Genomic DNA, 19,926 nt, shown 5'->3' on the forward strand with positions numbered 1-19,926 from the left:
CAGGTACAGTATCGCCACAATTCTAAAGATCAAAATAAAAACGTTTTAACACATATTTTAAAGAGCACGGCAAATGATGTAAAAAAAATATATACAGAAAGCAATGGCAGAATAAATTTTAAAAAACCCTAAAAGTCAAGTTTGCTTCCACACGGGCTACAAAATCTCGCTAGACAATCATCGCTACAAAACGCATGTATGTGAAGACGGGGTTCCAATGGGTTCTAACACGAGAGATGTTTTGTAGCCTGAAAGAACCCATTGGAAACCATGGGCTTCACATACACGTGTTTTGTAGTGATGATTTTCTAGCAAGATTTTGTAGCCCGCGTGAAAGAGGCCTAAATCAATCATTTATATTTGCCCAAAAGAAGTTCTATTAATAAATATGACTCCTGAAAAGCAATCATATTTTTGGGGGACTTGGGAAAAATAGCTGTTGGTATAGATTGTTCAACCAAAGCAACTGAAGGTGTATGAGTACCCTTAACCCAAAAACTAAAGCGCTTGGTCCTGGGCTTTAATCCCACGCAATATTGAAAATATAACGCAAGATTAAAACTCTTGCTGCTGCAAAGTAGGTCGGGTCATGCATTGTTAGTCACAGCTGAGGACTCTGAGGAGAAGGCAGAACTGTTTTTTAACCACTTTTGCCTCCTCTCTTGCAGGCTACATAGCGCTCAATAAGCACTGTGTAGTGAATAGAGAAAGCAGAAATGCCACTATTAGACCTGGCGATCAAGTGATCATGGGTGCTCCTGGACATGTCAGAGCTGCAGGGTCTGAGCAGGCCCAGGCCAGCTCAGCCAGTGACTACTATCACACTAGGGAGATGTTTTCCCTTGAAACTGGGGCTCCTACTGATGCGACATTGAAAAGTGTGAAATAATTTAAAAAAATGACAATGTAAATGATCTACCATTATAGACCACCAAAAGTAGATCACCACCTGGGAACCCCTCTGATCAGCTGTTTACAGAAATACAGCACATGTGCACTGAGCTGATTTTAGCAGGAAGCAGACAGTTCCGTTCCCACTGCAGTGGCCAGGGTTGGCATTACAGGCAAAGCTCTCATTCACTTCAAGAGAAACTTTTCCTGTAATACCAGGCCTGGCCACTGCAGTGGGAATGGAGCTGTCTGCTTCCTGAAGAAATCAGCTCTTTTCACAAGCACACTGACCCAGGAAATTGCTGATCCTTTAGAGAGACCATCAATAGTTTACAACTGGTCGACCCCTATAAGGGGCAAAGACTCTGATGAAACAATGTTTCCTATTTGAGATAGACCACTACATATGATATTGTACTATACTGATGATGCTTGACAAGTCTTGCTATGCATGAAGACATGGGAGAAGTCATCATTTAACTACAGCATGCACTATAACTAAAATTCCCATATAGCATGTCAGATGATAGAATGATGAAATAACATGTCTGGAAATATATAGATTGCTTATGCCGGGTTCAAATCTATCATGGTAGCTCTATTTGGAAGTTCCGTCGCATATCTAGCACAAAATACCTGAAGAAACATTGCTGCATAAGTGGACACCGAACGGACCCTATTATAGTCAATGGGGGGTCGGTTGAGTGCTGTTCGGTTCCAACATAAGGTACTGGTGTATCTGGTCTCCACCGCAACTATGGGTGAAGACAAGGTTTTGTCCTGGTGGAGTAAAATGAAACACCCACTGCTGCCGATTGTCTAACTGACATTTCTCCCAATAAGCAAGGTAAGACCTGTACCCATCCCTCCGTGCTCTTGTCACTCTCCAGGCACTTGGACTTCTGTCTCAGCTGACATCTTCGTGCTCCTGTCACTCTCCCAGCCACTCGGACGTCTGTCCCAGCCGACCCCTTCGCGCTCCTGTCACTCTCCCAGCCGCTCGGACTTCTATCCCAGCCGACCCCTTCTCGGTCCTGTCATTCTCCCAGCTGCTCGGACTTCTTGTCTCCCACGACCTCCCTTAAGCACTCCAATGATTGCGGCACTGTTAATCTCCCCTAACCTGTAGCAGGTGCTGTGCCTTTTTTCTTCCCTACTCCGGCGCTCTACGTCCCGGTGTAAATCTTCCCAGCTGGGCTGCCTTCAACTTGTGACCGGCACTGCAGCTGGCCCTGCTGCCAACCTCCACTGGTCCTGCTTCTGCTGCTCCGGGGCCGCTCTGTGTCTCCAGGCCCACCAACAGCTGTAAACTGGCATCCAGATCATAAACGCCACTCCGCCAGTAATATTGTGGCTGCTCCTGCTGTATCCTCGCTGTAGCGGTGAGCAGCACAATAACACTAACCCTAAACCTATCCCTAACCGTTACACTCATCCTTACCCTACACAGCGCTACAGGGGGCGTTATATAATTGTTTCCTGTCATTGGGCCAGCCAACCCATGTCTCCACCCATACTTCCGGTGGAGACAAGATACACCAGTACCCTATCATAAGACTTATCCTTTGGCCAGGGGTTTCCCCTTTCCTGATATCTGAACAGAGCAGAAGAACAGAACCCCAAATGCAGAATGCAAAGCAGTCTTACTTGGTTATAATGTCAACTGCCGTATTCTTTTACTTTTACTGCATGCTCAAGTAGACATGTTCTTCCATTTCACAATTTCATATTTAGTTACCTCTCAGACAGATCTGTCACCTGTCCCGTTATATCACTTTACATCCTCTACAGACAACAAGCCTTTGTGTTAAACTTACACGCTCTGCTTATGTAGTCTGTATACACAATTTTCATGAGCATCTTTATCCAGAGAAGTCATTGAGGATGCACAGCTTGTATATTGTGCAAATGATTCCCCCACCTATATCCCCTCCTTTTCCCCACCTGCCTGCCCATTGTCTGTACACAGTTGCAGATTCATGGTAATAAAATATTAATAGGGGATTTTCAGTACACAAAGTGTCTACTTCTCCCGGCAGAGCCAGATCCTTCGTACAATAAACGCAAACCCCACAGAGGGTCTGATTAACATGCTGGCGGCATTACAGGAACCCATACAGGCATCTGATTATGAGTGCAGATCTGATGTAGATAGGAGAAAACTGCACTGCCTCTCTTTAACCAGCTCGCTTCCAGAAGTACAAGACCCAGAATATACTGATGGTCTGCCTGATGATTTACATTCAGGAGGCAGTCCGGAGAACACTTGTAACACATTATAAATTAGTCCAATATTGTCTGGTTTTATCTGATTATCTGCAGTAGGAGTTTACTGAACATTATATAGAAACCCAGCACTGTCTGATCCTGTCCTGATAATCTGCAATCAGGAGATCACTGGACATTATATAGAAACCAGCACTGTCTGATCCTGTCCTGATAATCTGCAATCAGGAGATCACTGGTCGTTATATAGAAACCAGCACTGTCTGATCCTGTCCTGATAATCTGCAATCAGGAGATCACTGGACATTATATAGAAACCAGCCCTGTCTGATCCTGTCCTGATAATCTGCAGTCAGGAGATCACTGGACATTATATAGAAACCAGCACTGTCTAATCCTATCTGATAATCTGTAGTCAGGAGATCACTAAACATTATATAGAAACCGAGCACTGTGTGATCCTGTCCTATAATTTGTAGTCAGGAGATCACTGGACATTATATAGAAACCAGCACTGTCTGATCCTGTTCTGGTAATCTGTAGTCAGCAGATCACCAGACATTATATGGAAACCCAGCACTGTTTGATCCTATCTGATAATCTGCAGTTAGGAGATCACTGGACATTATATAGAAACCAGCACTGTCTGATCCTGTCCTGATAATCTGTAGACAGGAGATCAGAATTAGTGTATCTTGACGCCACTGGAAGCTAGGGGTTTGACAGGAGGAACGCCCCTCTCACACACCTAGCTTCAGATTGGCGGAAGGTTTTAAGGTCCTAGAAGGTCAGTGAGCCTTAGAATGTTAGCCGGTGCTGATGTCCTGCACCCCTGTCACCCGGGTCCCTGTTACAGACCCTGTGCTGTTGGCTTCCTGTGGCAGTCCCCCGCTGCTGTAGCCTCCCTTCAATTATGATGCAGTCAGCCGTGTGCCCAGCGCTGGTGTGTGATCCGTCCTCTGCTCGTGCGGCGGCTCTCAGTGTGTCAGTGGCCCCCCTCCCCGGCCAGTGGCCTCCCAGAAGCCAGCCGCGATTTTTATGTGAAATTGGTGGCGGTGGGGGATTGCCGCTGTGTGAGCCCTGCAGTTCTCGGGGAGTGTGCGGCCAGCTGGTGGGAGTGTATCTTCCCCCGGTCCTCTGTATTCCCTGAACCCGGCTGCTATATCAGAGTGAGATGGGGATCTGGCGGGGAGGGGGTGACGGCGGCATTTCAGCCCGCATTTACCTCCGTGCTTTGAAATCTCCGCTGCGCTGGCAAACTTATGGGGGTTCCGGGTTCTGGATCACCGGCAGGGAAGCCCTTGTTACAGATAGCCCCGCTATATGCCTTCTGTACTTGGGGCCGCTGTATGGCTTTTCTGTACATCTCTACTGCCCTTTCAGAACTTGCAGCCTAAGCACCTGTGTAGCCAATCAGCATCAGGGGGCGTTCCCACAGTGTCAATCTTGACTCCACCTGGAGTTCCTGGTGGCGTCAAGATACACTAATACCCAGGAGATCACTGGATATTATATAGAAACCCAGCACTGTCTGATCCTATCCTGATAATCTATAATCAGATCACTGGATATTATATAGAAGCTCAGCACTGGCTGATCCTATCTGATAATCTGCAGTCAGGAGATCACTGGATATTATATAGAAACCCGCACTGTCTGATCCTGTCCTAATGATCCATAGTCAGGAGATCACTGGACATTATATAGAAACCCAACACTGCCTGATCCTATCCTGATAATCTACAGTCAGGAGATCACTGGACATTATATAGAAACCAGCACTGCCTGATCCTGTCCTGATAATCTGTAGTCAGTAGATCACCAGACATTATATAGAAACCCAACACTGTCTGATCCTGTCCTATAAACTGTAGTCAGGAGATCACTGGACATTATTTATATATTATAACCCAGGACTGTCTAATCCTTTCCTGATAATCTGTAGTCAGGAGATCACTAGACATTATGTAGAAACCCAGCACTGTCTGATCCTATCCTGATGATCTGTAGTCAGGAGATCACTGGACATTACGTAGAAACACTGCACTGTCTGATCCTAACCTGATAATCTGCAGTCAGGAGATCACTGGACATAGGATCAGACAATGCCGGGTTTCTATACAATGTCCAGTGATCTGCTGACTACAGATTATCAGTATAGGATCAGACAGTGCTGGGTTTCTTTATAATGTCCAGTGATATCCTGACTACAGATTATTAGGTCAGGATCAGACAGTGCTGGTTTCTATATAATATCCAGTGATCGCCTGACTACAGATTATTGGGACAGGATCAGACAGTGCTGGGTTTCTATATAATGTCCAGTGGTGTCCTAACTGCAGATTATCAGATAGGATCAGACAGTGGTGGGTTTCTATATAATATCCAGTGATCTCACGACTTCAGATTATCACGACAGAATCAGACAGTGCTGGTTTTCTATATAATGTCCGGTCATCTCCTGACTACAGATTATCAGGACAGGATCAGGCAGTGCTGGGTTTCCATATAATGTCCAGTGGTGTCCTAACTGCATATTATCAGATAGGATCAGACAGTTAGGATTTTTATATAATGTCCAGTGCTGTTTTAACTATAGATTATCATGACAGGATCAGACAATGCCAGGTTTCTATACAGTCATAATAATCTATAGTCAGGAGATCACTGGATATTATATAGAAACCCAGCACTGCCTGATCCTATCTGATAATCTGCAGTTAGGACACCACTGGACATTTTATAGAAACCCAGCACTGTCTAATCCTGTCCCAATAATCTGTAGTCAGGAGATCACTGGACATTATATATAAAACGCAACACTGCCTGATCCTGACCTAATAATCTATAGTCAGGAGATCACTGGACATTATATAGAAACCAGCACTGCCTGATCCTATCCTGATAATCTGCAGTCAGGAGATCACTGGACATTATATAGAAACCAGCACTGCCTGATCCTATCCTGATAATCTGTAGTCAGCAGATCACTGGACATTATATAGAAACCCAGCACTGTCTGAACCTTTCCTGATAATGTATAGTCAGATCACTGGATATTATATAGAAACCCAGCACTGCCTGATCCTATCTCAAAATCTGCAGTCAGGAGATCACTGGATATTATATAAAATCCCGCACTGTCTAATCGTATCCTGATAATCTGTAGTCAGCAGATCACTGGACATTATATAGAAACCAGCACTGCCTGATCCTATCCTGATAATCAGCAGTCAGGAGATCACTGGACATTATGTAGAAACCCAGCACTGTCTGATCCTGTCCTGATAATCTGTAGTCAGGAGATTACTGGACATTATATAGAAAGCCCGCACTGTCTGAACCTTTCCTGATAATCTATAGACAGATCACTGGATATTATATAGAAACCAGCACTCCCTCATCCTATCTGATAATCTGTAGTTAGGGGATCACTGGACATTATATAGAAACCCAGCACTGTCTGATTCTATCTGATAATCTGCAGCAAGGAGATCACTGGACATTATATAGAAACCAGAAGTGTGTGATTCTGTCCTTATAATCTGTAGTCAGGAGATCATTGGACATTATATAAAAACCCAGCACTGTCTGATCCTATGCTGATAATCTGTAGTCAGGAGATCACTGGACATCATATAGAAACCCAGCACTGTCTAATCCTGCCCTGATAATCTGTAGTCAGGCGATCACGTATATAATATTATAAAGTAATCCAGTATTGTCTGATTTTATTTTATAGTCTGCAGCAGGAGATCACTGAACATTATATAGAAACCCAGCACTGTCTGATCCTATCTGATAATCTGTAGTCAGGAGATCACTGGTCATTATATAGAAACCAGCACTGTCTGATCCTGTCCTGATAATCAGCAGTCAAGAGATCACTGGACAGTATATAGAAACCCAGCACTGCCTGATCCTGTCCTGATAATCTGTAGTCAGGAGATCACTGGACATTATATAGAAACCAGCACTATCTGATCCTGTCCTGATAATCTGTAGTCAGGCGATCACGTATATAACATTTTAAAGTAATCCAGTGTTGTCTGATTTTATCTGATAGTCTTCAGCAGGACATCACAGGACATTATATAGAAACTCAACACTGTCTGATCCTATCTGATAATCTGTAGTCAGGAGATCACTAAACATTATATAGAAACCGAGCACTGTGTGATCCTGTCCTATAATTTGTAGTCAGGAGATCACTGGACATTATATAGAAACCTGCACTGTCTGATCCTGTCCTGATAATCTGTAGTCAGGAGATCACCGGACATTATATAGAAACCCAACACTGCCTGATCCTGTCCTGATAATCTGTAGACAGGAGATCGGAATTAGTGTATCTTGACGCCACTGGAAGCTAGGGGTTTGACAGGAGGAACGCCCCTCTCACACCCTAGCTTCAGATTGGCGGAAGATTTTAAGGTCCTAGAAGGTCAGTTAGCCGGTGCTGATGTGCTGCACCCCTGTCACCCGGGTCCCTGTCACAGACCCTGTGCTGTTGGCTTCCTGTGGCAGTCCCCCGCCGCTGTAGCCTCCCTTCAGTTATGATGCAGTCAGCCGTGTGCCCAGCGCTGGTGTGTGATCCGTCCTCTGCTCGTCCGGCGGCTCTCAGTGTGTCAGTGGCCCCCCTCCCCGGCCAGGGGCCTCCCAGAAGCCAGCCACGATTTTTATGTGAAATTTGTAGCGGTGGGGGATTGCCGCTGTGTGAGCCCTGCAGTGTGCGGCCAGCGGATGTAAGTGTAAACCAGCACTGCCCGATCCTGCCCTGATAATCTGTAGTCAGGCGATCACGTATATAATATTATAAAGAAATCCAGTATTGTCTGATTTTATTTTATAGTCTGCAGCAGGAGATCACTGAACATTATATAGAAACCCAGCACTGTCTGATCCTGTCCTGATAATCTGTAGTCAGGCGATCACGTATATAACATTATAAAGTAATCCAGTGTTGTCTGATTTTATCTGATAGTCTGCAGCAGGAGATCACTGAACATTATATAGAAACTCAACACTGTCTGATCCTATCTGATAAACTGCAGTCAGGAGATCAGTGGTCATTATATAGAAACCAGCACTGTCTGATCCTATCTGATAATCTGTAGTCAGGCGATCACTGGTCATTATATAGAAACCGAGCACTGTGTGATCCTGTCCTATAATCTGTAGTCAGGAGATCACTGGACATTATATAGAAACCCAGCACTGCCTGATCCTATCTGCAGTCAGGGGTTGACGGTATTGGATAGCACCGTAGTGATCATCTGCAGTCTGTTGGGCATCACACAATACCAGACAGCATCTGTACCTACTTCCCATATCTACAATTGCATGATTTATGCACAGTCAAGTGCGACAGAAATATTACTACCTCATTCATCACTTCCAAGTCGGCACCATGCAAAAGGCCTTTTAAAGATGACACCGATTAGGTTGGTAGTACAATAAGCAGGTGATGTGATCTGACCATTTTTTGGAGCAATTAAATGGGCCAACAGAGCAGAAACAAAAAGCTACGGATTCTTGTAGGTAAATGCAGGAGTTGGCATTTTTAAATACAATGTATGGCTGCGTTCCAGTTCACCGTTGAGTTTCTGCAGGCTTTAGACACTCAATCCACTGTGCTTAAGTATATACACAGTATTCAAATAAACAGCAACGTCACAAATCTGATCTGAATGGAGCGCAAATGATTCAAGTGTATACATAACTAAACAGATCCTGTAATTGTACAACATCCATAGAATGCCCTAATGACGAGAAGTTAGGGGATACATCTGCACCAAAAACAGTTCCAAAATCTTCTAAAATACTTAATTGGAGTGACAGGCACCCTTAACAAGTAAGACCCTTTTTACATGTATTCTCAAGCTTGCTGTGCCACTTATCACAATCATACCTGTAATGGGACCAGTGGCAACCTTCACACATGGGTGTATAGTATCATCATCTACATAAGTAGAACTGGTGTTCCAATAGCAGCAAATGCATTTGCCCCTAAAGAGACGGATCAGCTACCCAGGCTGAACATTACATTACAATTTCTTCATTTTGAAGTCACTGTAAAAGCCTACAGAAGCATAAGTCGTTTCAACCAACTTTGTAAAGATCAACAGTACAAGTGAAGGTGAGAAATTTGGAAAATATCTTAATACATGAAAATGTCTCTTTCTCCACTTATCATGAACTTATTCTCTTTCCCCTGCTTTGAACATTCACCCTCCATTCACTACTAAAATCTATCTTGAGAAAGGCTGATGAGAGGGATTTTCAGTTAAGGGCTTATTTACACGAATGTATATCGGCCGCCGCTTTCACGGCCGGCTGATATACGCTAAAATCTGATGCACTGGATTCCAATGTATCAGATCACACAGGCGTATTTTCCTGGCCGGAATATGTTGGCCGCTGCCATAGACTCCTATGGGAGCTTATCAAAGTTGCCGGAGAAGGGAGGTGGGAGGAAGTTTAGCAGTGTGACTGCTAAACTCCCTCCCTATTTTCTCCTTCTTTCTGCCCCTTGCCGTCTATTTGAAATGGGAGGGCCAGGATGGGGGGCGGAGCTAGCTGCTAAGCTCCCGCCCTGTCCCGCAACCTCCCATTGCTAGCTGCCGACAAGTGGCGGAGAGGGGACGGGAGCTTAGCACACTACCTTCGGTCCCTGTCCCGCCTCCTGCCCTTGCCGAGAGCCAGCGAAGGGGAGGGAAGGGGGAGACAGCTTAGCAGAGCTAAACTGTCTCCCTTGTCCAACAGCATTGCAGGCTCGCCGTATATGCGCCAGGCCATCTGAATGTGCGCACAAATGTTAGCTTTTGCACCCGTTCACTCTTTTTTATGGTGCTGGCGGGTGAATGTAAAAATGCTGAAGCCTGTGTGAAAGAGCCCTAAGGCTCAGGTTACATTCTGTCCATATATTTCAATGGAGATGAAAGAAAGAAAAAGGAGCTGCAAAGAGAGAAAGAAAAGGCTCATAGTTCCAGTAAGTTTTTTATCTTGTCCCAATGCTGAATTCACAGTTACACTGCTCAGCCCTGCTGTATAATGTCCCCCAGAGTTGCTGCTACTGTGTGATACAAAGAGATAGGGGGAGTTCTATGGAGAGGAAAGGAGGAGAAAGAATCTACAAAAAGACAAAGAGAAAGGCACAGACTTACAGAGTCGCTGCATGCTACATTCTCTATTACACCCCAATGTTAGATTCACAGCCACATTGCTGTATAATGTCCCCCATGCTGCTACCACGTCTAAGGGTATGATACAAAGGGAGAGGGGAGCAGGATGTTCTTTTCCCTATTTGTGCACAGTATGAAAGGCATCATAGTAGCTGGCCTGTACCCACTAGCTCAGAGAAAACTGAGAATTAGACATGAAGCCTGTAGAGGGGAAAACTGGTGATATATAAATGCATGATACAAGTCATATAATGGTCACATATAGTGTTATTCCTCATGTTCACATTACAGATTATGTTGAAAAGGTATCTAAAACAACAGATATGCTTCAACAATTATAACAGTTTCCACAGCTTAGAGATTGTCATCTACTATTTAAACTGAGATGGTGTTCCATTGAACATAAGCACCCAGCCAAGATCTTTCATTACAGGTCAAAGGCCATAAATGATAGCAATATTGAAGTAGGTCTGTCACATCTCCTGCACCACTTCAGGATAATTAGTCTTCTATGACGCCTCTCAGTATTTTGATCTCTTCAGCTCTTTTTTTGTGCAAACTCCTACAAGAAAAGCTGTCAATCACTGCATGTGGGTGGAGAAAGATGGACACACAGGCATTTTCTATGAGTCCTGGCAGTAGTTATACAAACTCATGAAAATACTAAACTAAATCATAGAAAACTTTATATCGACAAAATCTGCATTTTCTTCCTTCCTATGATGACATCAAACAGGGAACCACAGGAGATCTGGCAAAGCCACCTTAAAGGGAAATGTCAGCTTCTATGAGCCCCATAAACTAATGTTATTGGCCCATAGAATAAAAGAGCATTGAATCTGGGGAGGTTATTGTTATACTTACCCTCCTCCCTGTTTTCCCTGCCATAGACACAAAATGATCCTTTCAATATATACACACGTTCAAGTAGCAAGCCCAATGCATGTAATGAGTGGCAGATTTGTGAGCACTAACAGGCAGGAAGGTAAGTAAAAATCACATCTCCGGACTCAGTAACGTTTTTCCTGTGACCCTGTTACTTTAAATTTATTGGGCTCATAGGAGTTGACAGGCTCCCTTTAAAAAAGTTTGTAATGGATTTTTACTACTGATGACCTAACCTCATCAGTAGGTCATCAGTAGTAAAAATGTAGCCAGGCCTGCTGTCAGTGCGGACAGTACTGGAAGCAGACAGTGCTATCATTGTTACAGTGACCCAGTTTGGTACTAAAAGGCACATCTCCCATTTCATTCAATGGGAGCTGTGCCTTTAGTACCAAATCGAGCCACTGCAATACAGACAGAGCTATCTGCTTCCAGCGCTGTCCACACTGACAGCCAGAGGATCAGCTGATTGTCAGGGATCCTGAGCAGCAAAGGAAACCCCATCAGTGGTATAAATCCTGGACAACCCCTTTAAGGCTACAACCGTTCAAGACATTTTCATCCCCGGTACTTTAAAAGCAAACTATTAGTGCATTGTGAATGAAGCATGGAGACCACTGGCATGTTCAAAGATTGATGATTACCCATAATTGGTTATGACGGGTTCAGCTCTGATCAGTAGACTACATGGTCAAACAGGACTGCCATAAATATAGTAACCTCCAATGAGGTATAATTTACCTTATACAAGTCTGTCTGTAGAACAGAACTGTCATAGATATGCGGCGTGTGATAAATTATGGAGGGCACATTTTCCACCTCGACCAGTAGTTCCTCATATTCAACTGTCTGACATCCTCTAACGAATACATCAATACATTCCTCAAAAGATTGCCCTTTTAGAAAACATTTTCACTTCAGAAGGACTCTTCAAGCTTAATTATCTGTTGAATATGGTTTTATGGAAATAGGCAATTAGGGAATATTCCATTATAGCTGTATTTTCTTAGCTCTCAGCATATACAGCAAATTAATGCCCAATGTGACACATCATGATGATAGATCCTAGTCAGCAAAAAGTGAGATTATTAAACTGCAGAATGTAATATAAATGAGTGTATATTACCAGTGTATGCAATGTAAAAGACTCAAGCTCAAGATCACAGTAACCGATGAGTTGTTAGAAGGAAGCGACATTATGGCGGCACTTAGTGATCATCATTCATGGGTTTTATCCAACTGAATGTCTACATAGACAAAATAATGTGATGCTCTAGCCACCATAGACCAATATGAAGAGATAACCATCATGAGATCTGTTCAACATCTGTCAGTACCCACTAGCAAGGCTGAAATTAGAGCACTAGTGCCATAAGGTACCAGGCAAAGAAGAGGCTCAAACTCACCCGGTACCCACCAGTTGCCACATAGGTGCTACAGAGTTTTAATGATTTTTATTAGACACTAAGGTGCAAACCTGGTTTCCAATATGGTGCCTTTTTTTCTAATAAGCTTTAATGCACAGGCCCCGATGCGTATTCATTTCTCCTTTCCCCATGACCCAACAAATGCATGGTAAAGGCCTGAAAAGCTTCATAAATATCATATTATTCCCCTCCATTTCCAAATCAGTGGGTCACTGTCTTCCAAAGAAGAAAGGCAAAGGCATCCTTCCGCAGATGCCCACCTAATGTAAGATGCAACTGTATAGGATCTGCCCTGGTGATAGCTTCAATATATGAGTTTTTAAAAGTATAGGTAAAATGGTAATAATCCTTAAAGGGGTTGTCCTATGAAGACAATGCCTCTTACCATATACCATATTAGGGCACTGAGATATCAAAGAGGGGCAGTCTATCTCTCCCAGTCTCCCTTTTATTCAGAGTACAGAGCTATTAAAGAGCTGCACCAGTTACCCCAGGGTAGAATACCAGTGTAGTACACTCTGTATACCCTCAGCAGAGCTTGGCTATGCCCAGTGCTGTTCACACCCATTTTTTTTTCAATAGTAAATTATACCAAATTTTCCTGACAACTAAAAATTGTCATCCGTGTTGTTGGGATTTCATAAAAAATTGTGTTTTTGATGAGCGCCAATTTTTCTAATGCTTTTACACTAGAAAACTGATATAACTGCATTGATAAATCTCCCAGTTTTATTTTAAAAAGTTACAAATGTTACTGTCCTTCTTCCATGCTTTACACGGATGACACATGTGATGCTTATAGCTAACTGAACACGTCCTCGAGCTATAACACTAGGTAATAGCTGAAAAAAAGTTTTGGGGTCTCTGGGAATTCCCTGCACACATCACACCCAATTGTGACAGATGCACGGTACATGCATCTGTTTGTTTTTGCAAGTCTGGAGCTGCCTGGAAATATGAAGTAAATTTTCTGTTGTTTTCAGGGGACAATCAGACAAAGTATCCACGCTGGTTGACTGGCTGCTGGCCATTGCTCACAACCCCAACCAATCAGCTGTTTGGGCACTTGCTGTCACCAGCAAAACAGTGGGAGTAGATCGCACCGACCTCTGTGATGTGGTAGATGCTGATAATTGCAGGTGCACCTCCCATTAAAATCAATGAGAGCTGTGCTCGCAATTACCACTGCCGGCTATTATATAGGGGTCAGAGAGAACGGCTTCTGCTCTGTACCCTATGTTTTACCGGTGATAGCAGGTGCCCAAACAGCTGATCTGCTAAGGTTGTGAGCAGAAGACACCAGCCAATCAACTATTGATGATCTATCCCGGAACATGAGGAGCTAAGGGTTACCACCAGGGAACAAAAGGTGTGCTACAGGGTGTAAGCTGTCTCCAAAGCAGAAAAACCCTAGTAAGTATAGGATGCCCCATTATAGTTGTATTAAACATTCCTTCCTTTATTTTACTGATCCCGTGACTTGTTCAGGACCCCAAAAAAGGAAGTTGCATTTTTGGAGTCAGGGAACAAGGCAGGAGACTCATTTTGGCCAATCAGGAACAGCAAATTAACCAGTTGCACCAATTTAAAGACCATGATAATAAGCCCATTGTTAAGTTTGTACAAGGTGTACATATGGCCGCTCACAGACATCACCACCATATCACTCCAAGGTGTAATTAGTGTCCACAATGGATCAATACAGACATATACTATTATAACCAAAATGCGGGGAACACGAGATACAGCAAATAACAGTAACAGCATTAAAGAAATGGGAAAGTTATCTCTAACCAACTAGAAGCAGGGCGATCTCCCTGATAAGCGTATCTCCACATCAGAAACTTAGAGAGCCTAGTGTGTCCCTAGATGGAGGACAAGGACGATGATTAAAGGGGTTTTCCAGGGTTAGAAAAGTATGGCTGCTTTCTTCCAAACACAGCTCCACCCTTGTCCATAGGTTGTGTCTGAAATTGCAGGTCAGCTCCCATTCCCTTTAATGGAGCTGAACTGCAATACCACACACAACCCTATGGACAAGGGTGGAGCTGTGTATGGAATAAAGCAGCCATGTTTTTTAACCCTGGACAACTGCTTTATTACAAAAGGAAAGAGCAATGTATATAATACAGTATTTGGTAGAAGTAAGTAAGCCCCACATAGAATAATTAGCCGCAAGTAATGGCGACCGGGAATCCGCTGCCTCACCAAATACCTCAGAGAAGACAATAACCAGCGCCCATTTAGAAGCCGGCCTGGAATAGATACACTTCCATTATGGCTAACTGGCCAACTAGGGGGAACACTTCTCTATTAGCCAATCATTCCTATGCCACAAGAGATGTTATAACAGGGTTTTGAAGTGGGGTTCATTATACACCAAGCACACTGAAGGATTTTTGTCAGACAATACCTCAGGATGAAGGGACTCACCGGCACCCAGCTTTCAATGACAGGGTGCATGCACCGGTCTTGTGGACCAGGGCTGACGTCCTGTCATCTTGGCTCCACTTCTTGAGCATGGCCGGAGCACTGCAAAACCTCTTTATCAATAACTTAGTCGTTCACTTCTATTATTATTCATTATTACCACCAGATACGGTACAGCCACTTATCAACAGTTTACTATATACTATTAGACTCTTTTTTTGTTACCTCTTTATTAGGGTAGGAACCTCACTGCATTACGTTACTTATTTTCTGTTCCCATTACATGCTGTTTCTACTTTCTTGATTATGCTCTTTCGCGTCTCCATCTCCTGGTAACCTGTATATTCCATATATCATCCCCAGAGAACGCAACGAAGAGGTAGGCAAAATTAACCATTCAAATATTGGTAGGGACCCTAATTCTAACTATGTGCAGAACAATGTTATATCATGCCAGGCTAAAACTACTCTACCTTTCCAGCTCCTATTAACCTCACCTTAAAGAAACCATGTATCTATATCCAATGTTACGTGATGCTCTGATTTTCAGTCTCTTAAAATATTACATTAGGGAACAAATTCATGAGCAATTCCCTAATACATTGTCATATCTCCATTTATACATTAGAACAATTTTGATAAGAACCATGCGGGGGATTTCAAATTCCCTGCTAAGACACCATCAGCAGAATACAGGCGCTCTACAGCTATACATCCATCCTGTGCATGGCTCAGAGATTGCCGAAATGCCATGAACTTGTAAAAGGAGTAATCCCATATAGAACGGAACTTCACATTCAGTCAGGATGCTTTATATACCTGTATGTACAGAATGAAGGCGTACGTTCTTACTAAGTTTATATCTATGTATCTATATGATACCACAGAAAGGTATTTTTCTATATGTTTTTTTTATACAACGTAATTCAAATCATTTTCTAAAAAAATGGAAGATCACGTGGATCTAGATAGATAGATGATGGAGAGATATGCAATCGATACATGATGGAGAGATAGATAGAAAAATAGATATATATGAGATAGAAATGGATAGATAGATAGATAGATAGATAGATAGATAGATAGATAGATATGAGATAGATAGATAGATAGGAGATAGATAGATAGATAGATACATAGATAGATAGTTAGGAGATAGATAGATAGATACATAAATAGATACATAGATAGGTGTGAGATAGACAGATAGAGAGATAAGAGATAGATAATCTCCTTATATTAATATAGAAAGTCAAGCACCCCCTTCTCTCTTACACATTTTATCTTCTGCACAATTGCTTCAATTACACCCACAGAGTCAGTTCATGCAAATTGCAATGGTGTGCAGTAATCCATTTGCACTTATGCAGCACACACCAACTCAAGAGCGTATGTGTAGAAAGATAAATAGATAGACAGACATGACACAATCAGACAGAAAGATCTGTAGCATGTACTAGATAAATAGACGAGGGACAAATAGGTACATAAACATATATGTTAGACTGACAGGATGATAGACATGTGATCAAACAATAGCAGAAAAAAGAGATAGATATATAGATAGGCAGACAGATGTGTGATTGACTGAAGGATATACATGTAATACACAGATAAAGGATGAAATGGATAGATAGATAGATAGATAGATAGATAGATAGATGATGCATAGAGAACAAACTAGTTAGATATAGATGGAAATGAGAAAGAAAGAAAGAAAGAAAGAAAGAAAGAAAGAAGGAAAGAAAGAAAGAAAGAATGAGAAGTGAAATTAACAGGACAGACATTGGATAGATAGATAGATAGATAGATAGATAGATAGATAGATATGAGATAGATAGATAGATAGATAGATAGATAGATAGATATGATATAGATGGATAGATAGATAGATATGAGATAAATAGATAGATAGATAGATAGATAGATAGATAGATACGAGATAGATAGATATGAGATAGATGGATGGATAGATAGATATGAGATAAATAGATAGATAGATAGATAGATAGATAGATAGATATGAGATAGATAGATAGATAGATAGATAGATAGATAGATAGATAGATATAGATAGATAGATAGATAGATAGATAGATAGATAGATAGATAGATATGAGATAGATAGATAGATATAGATAGATAGATAGATATAGATAGATAGATATGAGATAGATAGATAGATAGATAGATAGATAGATAGATAGATAGATAGATAGATAGATAGTTTTGTAATAATAGACACGAGGCAGATTTATAGACAGATGGAACATTTTTGTGAATGTCTGTCTTGATATCAATAATTCCAGTGGTTATCTCTAAGAACATATCCATCACTTCCCTGTGTTTTTACTAATGTCCATCCGCAGGTCTTCTCACACATCAGTATGGATCTCCACACTTTCTCCCACAGCAGCGGCATTAATCATTCTCACCCCAAACTACAATACCACTACAACTAGAATTGTCCTCATCACCTAAGTGTCATCAATCACCACCACTGCCAATCATCACCATTCTTCACAGTAAAAGATAATATGCCAATCTCTTTCCCACTGTAAGGTTCAGTCCCTGGAAACTGTATCATCCCACTAATACCTACTCCAGACATCTGTGCCAATCTACCCGATCACTGTGCCCACTGCACAATGTAATAATACAGCATCCTCAATTGCCACTTCTCATTTCTATGGCAGTATGAGAAAAGCAAATATTGACCAGTTATCCATGTCAATATCGCATCCTGCCACCAATCTCAATCATGGTAAAGAATATTATGCACCATATGGCGAACTTATAAGTCACTACCATACTGTTATATGATTTATTATATATTGTATATGTAACTAATATATTATATTTCTGCATATCATAGACTAGAGAAACAATGTTGCGTACCACAATAGTAAGTATGTTATAATGTGCAGCTGTACTGGGCACTAGGAGTTACATTGGTTATATCACATATCATTTCCATATCGACTTACAACACCAAGTTCTGTATCTGCCCCAAATAGTGCCAATATGGCTACAACCCCCAACATCTTAATCATTACTGAAACATGGATAATGCCCTCCAAAAAAAATAAAATTTACTATTTATATAAAATATATTCTAAGAAAAAAACAAAATCTAGTTTATTATGGCAGCATATATGGCAGCGGATACGAGAGCAGATATGGCACTAGAAATGCAATATTACTATATTAACCCATTACCATCTACCAAACTCCCCTTTTTAAGAGCCCCTGTAACAGAGCCCACTACCAGAACACTTCTAAAATAAAAATATGCAAATGATTCAATTAACATTCCCATTTACAATAAAGCCCCCCAGAAAACCCATCTAGAACCCCTATAAGCAGAGCACGATATAGAGCATACAATCTAGGACAATCATAGGAGGTGGTATAGATGTCACCTTTTATAAGGGACCTTCATTCACATTTTATAGAACTCAGTCCCCTACAGCAGGAACCCCCTAAAAAAACTCAAAGCCCCCTCCCCACAATGCATATGCAGCAGCCCCAGCACTATGAATACCATCAGCTGTGTTGTGCTTGTCTCCGACGCTCAGATGGATGTAGACCCCCAGGCAGTGCAGGACCCCCAGGCTCAGTCCCCAGGCTCCCATGGTGCTGTCACCCGGGGGGCTCCGGCCGCTCTCCCACTGCAGGATGCGATCGTTGCGGAGGGATACGCTGCTGCTGTGATGAGACTCCGGCGGAGGGATCAGATTCAGCACTGAAAAAAATGCTATTTTTTAAAGAGACCGCAAATCGTGAAAATGGGATTTTACAGGGATTATCGATGTGAATGCGCTCTGTGCAGAGCTGGTTATCCGCCCCCAGGATCCCTCAGGAGCAAAAGCACAGACAGCTGGAACTTTGCTTCTTGGAAGTGATGCTACAGGATGCATTACCTGTTCTAGACAGGTGCAGCCCAGTCATCCCTGCTGCCAAAACTCATTTACCAATAGGCATCATAAGGCATCACTTCTGTGGCTGGTGCATTGTTTAAAATGATCTATTAGATTATTGATCAGTGCGCCATATCCCTCAAAATGTCATGATATGACGCATGCTATGAACTTTTTTTATGGGAAGCAATCATATGGGGTCTAACCAACCATTTGGGTGCATCGCTGGTTAAATTGTATGTTTCTTTGATACATCAATTTGAGTGCAAATGACTATAATCGCTAGTGGCGAAAAAATGTTGTATATGTCAGAAGGTAGTCCACAAAATGGTACAATCTCTCTATATGGGGGCGTCATATTAAAGGGGGTTTCCGGGGAAAAACCTACCGATGACATATCCTCAAGATAAAGCATCAATAGTTGATTGTAAGGGACAAGCCGCTCAGGATCACCAGCGATCACCTGATCCTCCGGCTTACTGTCAGGGCTGAGGAGCCAGACATTGTCATTGGGGTCTGAAGCTAAAGTGCCATAGCCAGCTCCACTCCCATTGTAATCAATGAGAGCTGAAGGGGTTATTACGCTTTAGGCACTTCCGTCTCCAACACAAGGACCGTATGCGGAAGTGTAAGGGCTTAGTCACATGACCGTATGCACTTTTACGTTTACCGGATCGCCGCCCAAAAAAATGCGTGAAAGGAAAAAAGCTGCGATCAAGTCCCAATCTTAGTTAGCGTTTTCTTGTCAATTGACACGGGGGGCTGCAGCATATTGGCAGAAATATACGCTGCAGCACGGAAATCCCTCAGTCGGCAGAAATCCTCTGAATGACTTTTAATGGTTTCCCAGCATTGGACGCAGCTAAACTCCCTCCCCCTCTTTTTTTTCCAGCTCCCATAGAAGTCCATGGGAGATTTCAGTGTATCTCATCAAAAGATAGGGAAAGACCTATCTTTTCATGT

General features: G+C 42.4%; 1 protein-coding gene across 1 annotated transcript in view; it reads right to left on the reverse strand.

Moving 5' to 3' along the window:
* VSTM2L (V-set and transmembrane domain containing 2 like) overlaps positions 1–18,835 on the reverse strand; it is a 67,713-nt gene extending 48,878 nt beyond the window's left edge. The window contains exon 1 of the mRNA XM_066586684.1: positions 18,588–18,835. Coding sequence (XP_066442781.1) covers positions 18,588–18,678 — 91 coding nt within the window. The 5' untranslated portion in view covers positions 18,679–18,835. The remainder of the gene's footprint in view (positions 1–18,587) is intronic.
* Between the last annotated feature and the right edge of the window lie 1,091 nt (positions 18,836–19,926).

This window comes from Eleutherodactylus coqui, chromosome 13 (genome assembly GCF_035609145.1).
Source record: "Eleutherodactylus coqui strain aEleCoq1 chromosome 13, aEleCoq1.hap1, whole genome shotgun sequence".
Taxonomy (NCBI): domain Eukaryota; kingdom Metazoa; phylum Chordata; class Amphibia; order Anura; family Eleutherodactylidae; genus Eleutherodactylus; species Eleutherodactylus coqui.